This window comes from Apteryx mantelli, unplaced genomic scaffold (assembly GCF_036417845.1).
Source record: "Apteryx mantelli isolate bAptMan1 unplaced genomic scaffold, bAptMan1.hap1 HAP1_SCAFFOLD_20, whole genome shotgun sequence".
Taxonomy (NCBI): domain Eukaryota; kingdom Metazoa; phylum Chordata; class Aves; order Apterygiformes; family Apterygidae; genus Apteryx; species Apteryx mantelli.
Genome location: NW_027118553.1, coordinates 7,895,612 through 7,908,335, shown reverse-complemented (window position 1 = coordinate 7,908,335; position 12,724 = coordinate 7,895,612). Strand labels below are relative to the sequence as shown.

Sequence of the window (12,724 nt, the reverse complement as noted above, 5' to 3'; positions counted from 1 at the left end):
GCTGCCTGCACTTTTGCTAATACAACCCAGAATAATGGTGGCCATCTTTGCTACAACAGCACCCTGCTGCTTTCTTGCCAACTTGATGCCCACCACAACCCCCAGGTCCTTCCCCAGATCCTCTTTCTTGTCCTTCTTGAAGATAGATCTCATGTTTGGGGGCAAAGATGGGGAGGGCTGGGGGCCAGGCAGTGGCTGTGGGGCTGTGTCAGCTCCTGCTGCACCGCTGGTCCCTGTGGTGTGGGGAGAGGGGACGGGAGATGGGGCAGCACAGGGGGTGGCGGCAGGTTAGCAGGGCAGGGGCAGGGGACAGTGGGGGCTGCAGCAAGGGGTCGTGGCCAGTGTTTCTGCAATGCAGTTGCTCTTGTGTTCATCTCACATGCAAAAGTCCTGCACTGACACCAGGCAGAAACGGGCCATTTCCCTGGTGCCCCTTCCCCCCTCCCAGCAGGACAGGGACATGCAAGGAGGGCGCTCTGCCATATCCCTGCTCTCCAGAGAGCATTTCCCCAGGTCAGTGTGTCTGTGCATCGGTGCTGGCCTGCTCGGACATTCCTGGACCCTCCCCTGTGATCCCCGTGGGGCCCTGAGCTGGCAGCGTGGCTCTGCAGAGCAAGTGGCTGTGGGGCAGCAGGGCCACAGGGTGACTCCACGATGGCTGTGGTGGTCAGGGTGGGAATCAGACCCCACCGGACAGGCATCATTGCACCCAACAACCCCTACCAAGGGGTCTGTGGCCATGGATGATGCTCTGAGCAATCACAGGGCATTTCAAATGCTCAGGCTGTGTTCAGGGATGTCCCTAGAGCCAGCGCATGGTTTTTCATTGAAGGTGACATGAACCACTCTCCAGGCTCCCTTCCTGTGCCTGCAGGGTCCACACTGCCTCTAGTCAGATTGCAGAGCTCTCACTAGCCTGGACATTCAGTGGTTTATGCCTTTACCTTTGGGTGACTCCACATCATTTTGTGAAGCTCCATTCACTGCCCACCCCAAGGCACACGGTGCCCTTGGAGATGCCCTGTGCTCTCCTGGGGGAATCCATACTCCCTTTGAGTAGGACAGGCATCAGTCTCCAGCCCTGTCATATGGGAGATACTGCTTGACCGTTCACCACCTCCAGGAGCACTGGGCACCCACAAGTGACAACTGAATCCAGCCCTGGTTCCCTAACAAATCACCCCTTGAGTTCATCGTCTTGACCCAAGGAGACCCTCTGAAAAGCAACAGGCCCCTTCAGGGTGAAAGTCCTTGAGCACATTTTTGACTCCAGCTTTGGAAGAAGAGCACAACCTTCAAGCACTGAACTGAGGAAATCCTCTTTTATTAAAGAGACCACATCTGCCACAGTGATAGACAAATTCCCAGAAGGCCTCTGGTTCAGAGAGACTGGGTTTGTGCTCCTGGAGAAGTGGAAGGAATTTAGACCTTTGTGGACTAACATGATTATCACAGGGAGAATGCGCAAAGCACAAGAGTTGTCTGAGAGAAACTAGAAACCCCTTGTGAAGAGGGATGGGCAGGTTATTTCTGCTGAACTAGTACCAGCTGAATCACTTTCCTCAGGGCATCTTTGAGCTCCTTGTTCCTCATGCTGTAGATGAGGGGGTTCACTGCTGGAGGCATCACCGAGTAAAGAATAGTCACCACCAGATCCAGAGCTGGGGAGGAGAGGGAAGGGGGCTTCAGGTAGGCAAACAGGCCAGTGCTGATAAACAGGGAGACCACAGCCAGGTGGGGCAGGCACATGGAAAAGGCTTTGTGCCGGCCCTGCTCAGAGAGAATCCTCAGCACAGCAGTGAAGATCTGCACGTAGGACAGCACAATGAAAACAAAACACCCAAAGAATAAACAGGCACTAACCACAGTAGCCCCAACTTCCCTGAGGTAGGAATCTGAGCAGGAGAGCTTGAGGATCTGGGGGATTTCACAGAAGAACTGGTCCACCACATTTCCTTGGCAGAGTGGAATTGAAAATGTATTAGCCGTGTGCAGGAGAGCATTGAGAAAACCACTGGCCCAGGCAGCTGCTGCCATTTTGACACAAGCTCTGATGTCTATGAGGGTCTCGTAGTGCAGGGGCCTGCAGATGGCAACAAAGTGGTCATAGGCCATGAGTGTGAGAACAGAATACTCAGCTGACATGAAAAAGGCAAATAAAAATATCTGGGCAGTACATCCTGAGTATGAAATGGACCTCGTGTTCCTCAGGGAATTGGCTATGGATTTAGGGACAGTGGTGGAGATGGTGCCAACATCAAGGAGGGAGAGGATGAGGAGGAAGAAGTACACAGGGGTGTGGAGGCGGTGGTCACAGGCTACAGCTGTGATGATGAGGCCATTGCCCAGGAGGGCAGCTAGGTAGATGCCCAGGAAGAGCATGAAGTGCAAGAGCTGCAGCTCCCGCGTGTCTGCGAATGCCAGGAGGAGGAAATCATTCAGGGAGCTGCTGTTGGGCATTTGCTCTGTCTTGGTTCAGGGCACTGTCCAAGCAGGAAAAGGCATTGACAGGTTAGAACAGGCTTCTCTGAGCAAAACCCATTCCACTCCTCATAGCACCTCCCACACTGCCTCTCCTTCGCTTTGTTCAGGTCCCTTTCCTGACCTCTGCTTTGCGCTGAGGGTGCCGTGCAGCACAGGGGCCTCTGCCCATGGTCTCCAGAGGAGTCAGCCCTGCTCTGCTGGGGGGTGCAAATGGAGGTGTTAGACTGTCCGTGTATTTGTTGGGGATACCTGGGGATGGGTGCCCTGAGCTGAGTAAAGGGGATTTGGTTTCGTGGCCCAGGAAGAATATTCTCTTTTTATCCTTGTGAGAGACAAATACAGCACTCATGGCAGCTGTGTCTGAAAGAGAAGACCCTTGCGAGGAAGTCATGTCCCCCAACCTTGCCCTCTTGAACAGGGGTGTCTGTATCTGGATCAGTCACACCAGCTCCCATTCTGCCAAGGGAGAGAAACAGGGCAGTGAAGGCAGGGGCTGACCCGACCCTCCCTAGACATCCCTGTCCCACTGAGATGGACCCTGCCCTCACATCAGTTTACTATCTGCACTGTTTCTTCAGGCAATGTAGTGGGAGTGGGATGTTACTGCCTTAACTGCAGCTGAAACCCCTCCTTAACCCCAGAGAGCAGGAGAGCAAGAACCAGACCAGCACAGACAGATGAGGAAACAAGGAGCAACACTGTGATGCTCCTACCACCGGGAAAGCAAGGAGCGAGAGACAGATGGGCAGCCAGGAAAGCCTTCCCCTCACCCAGCTGTGCGCACCACCTCCCAGACCCGGACAGTCTCTCTCAGCCCCTTTGTCACACAGTGGGAGACGGGCACGCTGCAGGAGAGATGCCCCTCTCCTCTGCTGCAGCTCAGGCTAGAGCATGCAGCTCATGCCCTGGACCCCCTGGCCTTGAGGGCAGAGGCTGTGCTGGGTGGGAGAGGAGACCCAGGGGGCTTGCTTAGAGGAAGAGGTCTGCATTGAAGGGCATGACAGGGAGGTCTCCAAATTCCCCCTCCCACAGCATTTATGGTTCTAGTTTCCTCTCATTCACGGATCCTCTCTTCACTGCTCGGAGCTTTTCCTCCTGGGAGCTTTTTCTCTCTCCCATGGCTTTTCCCTGCCAGCACTCTGCAAACAGGAGGAAAATGAAAGCACCGACTCAGGAGAGCCCTTCTCTTTAAGGTAACCCCTGTCCCTGCCTTGACTGTCCTCTAGAAAAGGCCTCTTGGAAATATCGTGGGGGTGAGCTGGAGCTGAGAGCAGCCCTGACCCATGCAGCACCATCTCAACAGGAGAATGAACCTGCCTTGCCAGGGGTGACTCCTTCCACCCAGAGCTTTGCCCTGCAGCGCTGTGGGGAGCTCCGCGGGCAGGCTGAGTGCTGACCCTCGCAGGCGGCAGAGTCACTGCCCCGGGCACACAGCACCCCGGGGTGCAGGGATACTGCTCTGAATTCCAGCCCTGGAGATTCCTGCTGAAGATCTCCAGCACCATGATCTGCTCTGAGATGGTCTAACTTTACAGTTAGATCAGGTTGGTAAGTGCTTTCTCCAGGAGAGTTTTTAAGGATCTCCTGGTCCCTGCCCCACTACTGCTCCACTATCATGGTGACTATTTTTTTTTTTCTTAAACTTGTCTCTTGTGCTTTCCTCCCCTTGGCCCCCAGCCACACCATCCCATCTATGTTGACCGAGAACAATCACAGCCTCACCTCCAAGCACAGCTTTGCTGCGATCTCCTGCGACCATGCAGGTGGGCCGTGGTGGCCAGCTCTAAGCAGACATACATGCTGCAGGTCCCTACATGATCTCAGAGGAGAGCGTATGGAGACATAGCATGACCCAGGGCAGAGCCTGTGGGCTGACACCAAGGCAGAGCTGGGGTCAGCAGGGCTGAGAAGAGAAGCTCCAGCAGCTCCTTCACACACCCAGGCAGGGAGTGATGCACCCAGCAGTGCTCCTGAGGGGATGGTGACACAAGAGATGGGGAGCACCGTAAACTATGGTCCTGAGCACTGAGCATCTGTGCTGGGTCTGGGAGTCCTGGCAGGTGGTGCTGATGGCTGCAGTCCCCAAGAGACCCCCAGCCCTGCTAACAGCAGTGAGTCCCCTCCATGACTGTTGGGAGCTTCTGGAGTGTTGTGGCTCCCATCTGCACCTCATCCCTGCGCTGGCCCAGCCCTTGGTGCCCTGGCCACTCTGGCCCTCCTGTTCAGCAGCCTCCCACCACTCCCCAGCCCTGCCCAGACCTCATCCTGTCCCCCCGGGGTTAGCAGAAGGCCATGCTCTGGGGGCTGCTGGGGCCTGGGCCCAGGGAGAGAGGCCAGGCAGGATGGCCATCCCCCCATACAGGTGGTGAGCCCAGCAGGCAGACGGAGCTGGTCACATTCCAAGATCAGCCCTCACCAGCACCATGGGGAATGGCCAGTGCTGGAAATGGCTGGTATGAGGGGCTGGGTCTGGGAGGAGTTTCCTGGGACAGCTTCTCCTCTCTGTTCATGCAACAACAAACTGGGCTGGACCTGTGTTCTGACAGACCCTGTGTGAGGCCCCCCATGGGAGGAAGATGGTCCACAGGCCCAGTAAATGGTCCCAGGACCTACTCTACATGCTCCCTGCCAGCCCTGCAGAGGACCCAGGAGAGTGCTCATCCTCCAGGGCTCACAGCTGGATGCCCAGTCCTCTGGCTGGGCATGGAGCCTTGTCTGGGGGTGACATTTGGGGTAAGGACCAGCATTTGAGGTTGGGGAGATTGTCTCTCAAGGACATGTGCTGGGGACAGGGTGTGAGGGACAGCAGCTTTGGAGGAAGAGCCCAGCCTTCAGGCACTGCACCAGGAAGAACCGACTTTATTACAGAGATACTGTGAGGGAGTCACCTCTGACTCAGTGTTGGATGCAATTTTATATGGGCACCAGATGAGACAGAGAAGCCCCAGGAAAGGTGGAATGAATCCAAGCATTTGTGCAACAACATGATAACTACTACTACTACGAATAATAATAATAATAAAGTAAACAAACAAAGCTCAGTCCTGACCTGGGACACAGGGGGAGTCATCTCTGAAGAGCAAAGGCAATGCTACCACTGCTGAAAAATGTCCATGAAATCACTTTCCTCAGTGCGTCTCTGAGCTCCTTGTTCCTCATGCTGTAGATGAGAGGGTTCACTGTTGGAGGCACCACTGAGTACAGAACAGCCACCACCAGATCCATAGCTGGGGAGGAGATGGAGGGGGGCTTCAGGTAGGCAAACAGGACAGTGCTGATAAACAGGGAGACCACGGCCAGGTGAGGGAGGCACATGGAAAAGGCTTTGTGCCGGCCCTGCTCAGAGGGGATCCTCAGCACAGCACTGAAGATCTGCACGTAGGACAGTACAATGAAAACAAAGCACCCAAAGTCTAAACAGGCACCAACCACAATAAGCCCAACTTCCCTGAGGTAGGAGTCTGAGCAGGAGAGCTTGAGGATCTGGGGGATTTCACAGAAGAATTGGTCCACGACATTGCCTTGGCAGAGTGGTATTGAAAATGTGTGAGCAGTGTGTATGAGAGCATTGAGAAAACCACTGGCCCAGGCAGCTGCAGCCATTTTGACACAAGCTCTGCTGCCCATGATGGTCCCGTAGTGCAGTGGTCTACAGATGGCAACATAGCGGTCGTAGGCCATGACTGTGAGAAGACAAAGTTCTCCTCCTAAGAAGAAGAGAAACAAAAAGACTTGTGCAGCACATCCTGAGTAGGAAATGGTCCTGGTGTCCCTCAGAGAATTGGCCATGGATTTGGGGACAGTGGAGGAGATGAAGCCAAGGTCAAGGAGGGAGAGATTGAGGAGGAGGAAGTACATGGGGGTGTGGAGGTGGTGGTTGCAGGCTACAGCTGTGATGATGAGAACATTGCCCAGGAGGGCAGCCAGGTAGATGCCCAGGAAGAGCGAGAAGTGCAAGAGCTGCAGCTCCCGTGTGTCCGCAAATGGCAGGAGGAGGAACTCGTTGAGGGAGCTGCCGTTGGACATTTTGCTCTCTCTGGATATGGGGGACTGTCCAAGGAGGAAAAGACAGTGACAAGTCAGCAGGGAATTCTCTCTTCAAAGCTCTTGCCCTCTCTCTCTCTCTCTCTCTCTCACACACACACACACACACACACACACTGCTTTACTCATGTCTGGACTTCCAATTTGTGCTGGCTGAGTGTGCCATGAGGAGCAGGGTCCTCTGCCCACACACTCCAGAGCAGTCACTCCTGCTCTAATGCAGAAGGGTGGTTTAACATCTTCACCTCCAGTTCTGAGGCATTTTGACAAGGAAAGCAACAGCTTCACTTTTGGGGGCTTGTTTGTTTGTCTGCTCTGCAGGGTAGGAATATGCAACCTTTCCACTGCTCTCCGCGTGAGGACTAGTGAGTCCTGAGAGGCAAAAGCTCTCCCTGTGCCCTAGGACAGAGCTGGCACACTGGTCTGCACATCAGTCCCATTCCCAGCTGCCTTGGGCAATCACCTTTCTCAGCTAGGGGACAGTCTCGACTGCAAGTTACCCTTAAAGGAAACTGGCCTCTGCTGACAGTGGTGGCCACTTGCAAAGCGCAGATCTCCAAACTCACCTCTTGCTCAGTTCAGATGTCCCAAGAGTGATGGAGAGGGTGGCACATAGCACATAGCTCCGATGATCAGAAGAAGGTCTCTGTGACGTGGTGCTGATACTGAGGGAGATTTTGACACCCAGTTTCTAGGCAAAAACACACAGTGCTTATTTCAGCTGCCCACATGTAGCCACCCCCAGCAGCATTTTCATCTCCTTAGCACCTCTGTGCCTTTTGCATGGGGCATGCAGCTGTCATGAATGTCCAGTAGAAGAGCTGTGCCCTCCTCGAGGGCAGCACACAGCTCAGCAGCACACCCCAGGGAGGGTGAAGTGTCTGAAAGGTGCGGTCTGCTGAAGGACACTCAGCTCATTCCCCAGCCCCACACACTGTTCTGCTTTGAGCCCCAAAGGCAGGAAGGGGTCCTCATCCTCTCACTCCATTGCAGACAGCTCTGCGGCAGGAACCACAGGGTCTGGGTCAGACTCTGTAGATGCAGATATCCTCCCCCGAAAGCCCAAGAGCAAGAAATAGAGCAGCCCAGACACGGGGAGAAACAAGGCGCAACACCTTGGTGCTTCTGCCTAGGGTGGCAAAGACAGAAAGAGAGAGGGACACTGAGGAAGGTCTTCCCCTAACCCAGCTGTGCACACCACCTCCCAGATGGAGACATCGCAGGGAGGTCGCTCTCAGCCCCTTTGTCATGTTTTAGGAAATGGGCAGGTGGCAGGAGAGCTGCTCCTCTCCTCTTCTGGGGCTCTGGCTGCCAAAAACGCAATTCCTGTCTGATATCCCATGGCCTTGAGGGCAGAGGGCTCTGCTGGGTGGCAGAGGAAACATGAGAGGGGGCTTGCTCAGGGGAAAGCATCTGCACTGCAGGGGCTGACAGAGAACCGCCTGCACCCCGACCTCACATGAGGTGTCTGGTAGCAGTTTCCTCTCACTCTCTGACCATCTCTCGGCTGCTTGGAGGTGTCCTTGCTGGGAGCTCTTCCTCTGTCCCCACACAGAGCCCATCCCACCCACTGTGATCTCAGCTCTGCCCTACAGAAACCTCCAAGCAGCAGGAAACTGCCCAGCAGCATCTCTCTGTTTGCAGGTGTTAAAGAGCAGACCAGAAAATCCCCGATGAGACCGGCAAGATGATGTTGGTGCTGTCTGTAGGCTGAGGAGTGGTGAAGGCACTTGCAAACCTATTCATCCTTCAGTGTGATGGTTAAGATCTTAGCCCCTTGTTTAAACCTGCCTGCTGCATTTCCATTCCCACCATGCAGAGACAAGTCCTCTTAAAAACTCCACTCTCAAAATGTCCTCCTGGTGAGCTGGAGCTGTGAGCAGCCCTGACCCACGCAGCACCCTCTCAGCAGGAGAACGAACCTGTCCTGCCGGGGGTTGCCCTTCTCACCCAGAGCTTCTCCCTGCAGCACCATGGGGAGTTCCCCAGGCAGGCTGAGCGCTGACCCTCGCAGGCGGCAGAGTCACTGCCCCGGGCACACAGCACCCTGGGGCGCAGGGACGCTGCTCTGAATCACAGCCCTGATCAGACCTGGGTGCACTCCCTGGCTTCATATCCCTGGAGCCATCCGTGGTAGAATGGAGCAGCATGCCCTGTCCATGTAACACTGTGTCAGGGAATCCCTGCTCTGAAGCATCTCCTCCTCTATGCACTGGAGGAGCCAGGAGAGCGATCCTTAAAAAACCTATCAGCCATGGGATGGACGGGGTTCAGAACACTCCTTCAGGAAGCTCAGCAGTATTGCCCTGCAGCCAGAGACTTACAGTGTAAAGGGCTGTGAAAATTCCTCCCACAGTGAGCTCTCCTCTGGCCTCCCATTATACACTGCCTTTCATTTCTCTCTGCCTTCTCTCATCTCATGTCAGCAGCAGCAGGCAGAGCCCAGAGCCCTGCTGCTCTTTGCAGAGGAGCTGCTCCTGCACACAGCTCTCTCTCAGCAGTGCTGCCAGGTTGCCATGAGCTTCCCCTATCCCATGAGCCTGGCCCCTCTCAGGAGCCCAGCTGAAGGCATGAATTTCTCTGTCCCTTGTGCTGCCTCCTCCTGGGAAATGTTCCCTGAACTAGACTAAAATAATCAGCTATTGTCCTTTTCTAAAGCGTGGAGAGAAACTGATTCCAACATTGTAATTTATTTCATCAGAGCATTCCTATCTACGATAGGTGGAAATGTCCCACTCTGGAAGCCCCTATTCCCATCTCTTAACTAGGCAGGACACCTAGAAGAGGACAAGAAGGGAGCTCATTGACACATGGTTCAGGTGTTGATTCAGATGAGTCAGTTTGGGCATCTCATGCTGATTCAGAAGGCCCTGGGATGCAGTGGGATACGGATCCCTCCCGTGAACCCCACAAACACACCGGCGGTGGGATTCCCCTTGCCAAAACTGAAGTGAGCACAACATAGAGGTCCGCATGTGAGCTCCTTGTCTAAGCTCCCATTATAATCCCTGGAGATGGAGGGTGGGGAGTCAGTTGCTCACATACAAACACCTGCGGACAGTTGAAGAGACAGAGGTGGTCCAAGGCATGTGCCAGTGTCTGCTTGCTCTGATGGAGCAACTGGGAGACCCACATCCTCCTAGAGCATGAGGTGGGGGCCAGGTGGGGAATTTCCTTGGCCATCTGAAATGACCACAGATGCCTACTACAACTAGTGCCCCACTGACTAGGGAGCTGAGACAGATAAAGATCCCAATGTTAAAAACAGCTGTTGTAGTTCTGTGCAGACACTTGATTTAATGACACCGAAATAGGCCTGCAGGGCCATTTCAGATGCCTGGGGTGTCCAGCACAACCACATATCTCTAACAGATACAGCACGGGACCTACAGGAAAGCCATACCCCTTTAGACTGCATGCTGGGCAAGTGTCCCAGGGCATCTCAGGTTTCCTGCCTGTGCTGAAGAATATGAATCACACCAGTGCCTTTAGGCAAAGTCTGTACTGTCTGCATCCAAACATGCTTCATAAATGGGAGAGGCACATCACACCAACATCTCCACTCTAGTCTCTGCACTATGAAACCCTTCTAGCTCTCCTCCTCCTGAACCTCTTCTCACCCCCCAATATGATATGAACAGAGACTAGGCTAAAAATGTCCTCAGGGTGGCTGGATCACAGGCTGCCCAGGCCAGGGACTTCTCCAGCGGTACCTTGTCCTTCCTGGAGATTAGTTCAAGAAGTCTGTCACAGGTGCTGCAGAGTCAGCTAGGGCAGGCAACTCCTCTCCTGCCATTCCTGCAAGGCCCAGCTCTGTTTCTCCCTGGCCTTGGGCACTGCAGGCTTTGCTCTCTTAGTGGGAACCTCCTTTCACCAATACATTGCCACCTGCTATCTATGCCAGCATGTCATCAATTGCAATGTGGTCTGGTGCAACAGGACACCCAGAGGGACTCCGTGATCAGCCCCTGGCTTTGTGTTTCAAGGAGCAGCCAGCAAGGACGGAGGGACATCATCTGGTGTAGGAAGATCGCAGGGTGAGAGCAAGGTAGGGAAGCAGGTTGGGTGTCTACAGGCTGCAGGGAAACAGGTACAGCTTTGGGACAGCGTAGGACAGCCTGTGGTGGAGATGACAGAGGGCAATGCCAAGGCTGAAAGCCTCCAACAGAACTGAGGTCTTTGTCCCAGCTGCTATGGCTAGTGTTTCTGCTACTGAGGCCTACGAGAAGATGACGTTTCCTTACAGCACTGTGGCCTTGCTGCCTCCTCACCTCCACGGAGCTCAGGAGGTGCCGTATTGTTGTCCTGCACGTGGCATTGCGCTGCCCCACACACCCTGACACTGCCCCCAGGAAGAGCCCTGAGCAACATGTGAGGGAAAGGATCTCCCCACGCAGGGGCTGGCTGTGGTTCTTGACCATTCTGCTTGATAACACACATCAAGGTTGACTTGGCATCACAGCCACCCTCACATTGCCTTTGCCTACCTGCAATCAGGGCCTCCAACTTTCTGCTCTAATCAGCCCCTGGGGAGCCTTTCTGGGTAATGGCCCTCAGTGGGACCTGTTAACACTCCAGGAAACTTGGGATTTGCTTCTGACGTAAACTTCTTGAGAGGTTGCTTCAGTCTCCTCTCATCATCTGAGGTTCATGGGCTCAGCACCAAAGACACCCAAGGGGTCATTAAAATGCAAAAACCCCTAAGGAGCCAGGCCTCTCCCCATAATTTTCTTCAGCTCTTCAGTTCTTGTGCTGTGGCTAATTGGAGAGGTTTCAGCAGTGTATTTACAAGAGGAAGATTTCTATGAGCTTTTTTTTTTTACAAAAAAAAGGATTTCTGCTTTTAAAGGTTTCCTTATTTTTCAGCTTACAAACTAGAGTGATATCCACCTTCTCCAACTGATACTGATCCAGAGTGTCTCCTACGGAAGTCTGGACATGTACTAAAAGCACCATCCTGGAGGTCAGACATCCATGGAAAACATTCCTCCCCACCTTCCCAGCCCTGCCACTTCTCTCATCAGCCACTGGGGACTTAGATCCCTCTTGTTCAAATCGAACCTTTTGCCACTCAAGGCTGCAGCTGAATGGTACAGCTCATGTGCACCAGTTCCCACCTGCTTTCCTTAGACAACAAGCTGCAAACAGGCACAGAAGGATTTCTCTTAATTGCGATCAGACACAAATAAACTTGATCCAGTGTCATAAGAAGTAAAATACACTCCTCAACTGTATGTCAAGCCCAAGTTGACTCCAGTGAGGTCCACAGTCTGCAAGGAATAACCTTCCTTGAAATGTTCTTCACAAATAGATAGGAAAGGCTGGATAGACACATAGTGAAGGAATTGGCTGAGGAGACAATGAGACTCCTGAAAGAGGAGGCAAGCTTCAGACTCCCTCAAGCTTAAAGTAGCAAGTAGAGGGTTGAGAGGTGTCTGAATTGTAAAGCGGAATGGGAAGAAAAGACTGGGAAACTATGGAAAGTGCATATGTCCAGACCATCTGACGCAAAGTCAACTTTAGAAATGATCAATTTTATCAGGGCATGTGGAAATATGTGAAAGATTAGTGAGGTTAAAACCACAGCATAACAGACAGAGCAGCGGTAACACAAGTTAAGGGGCAGATCAACATTTCTTCTCCTGAGATTCATGCTCTTCCTCAAAATTTCCATTACATCATCATGGGAAACACTGACATTTTATTAGGATTATTCAGTCATTTCAGCTGATGAAAGTGTGCTCATATTTTCTTTAATGTTGAGAACAGTTCTTCACCTTTCCAGGCAGAGCTCAGCTGTCTAAGCATAAACCTGCAGTGGCACTTGGAGAGGTCCCAGTGTCTCTGCGGTACCTGCCTGGGCCTGGCAACTCGCACAGGGGACCTGCGGGAGACCAGAGCCCCTCAGAGCCGCAGAAGGAGGCTGGGCAGAGGGGACCAGGGCACCTGGAAGGGCACCAGCCCTCGATGACCCTGTGGCTGCATCCCACCCCAGTTCTGAAAATCACTTTCCTTTTCAGACAAAAAGATAATGCATAATCTTTCCAGAAGACTAGTGTACTGAAACAGAACAAATCAAGAAAGACAATAAGAACACACACAAAAAAAGAAAAGCTGGAAAGTCTAACAAAACATTTATTTGCCTTCAGTCTTTGTTTTAATTTCTGTCTTGTTTCATTTCTAATGCCATTTTCTA

At 53.2% G+C, this 12,724-nt stretch overlaps 1 protein-coding gene across 1 annotated transcript; it reads right to left on the bottom strand.

Moving 5' to 3' along the window:
- Positions 1 to 5,646: 5,646 nt before the first annotated feature.
- On the bottom strand, positions 5,647 to 6,165 carry LOC136996118 (olfactory receptor 14A16-like; the record flags this gene model as incomplete). Its single annotated transcript, XM_067317108.1, has 1 exon — positions 5,647 to 6,165. A coding segment is annotated over exon 1 (519 nt), but the record flags the coding sequence as incomplete, so codon positions are not given.
- Positions 6,166 to 12,724: the final 6,559 nt, after the last annotated feature.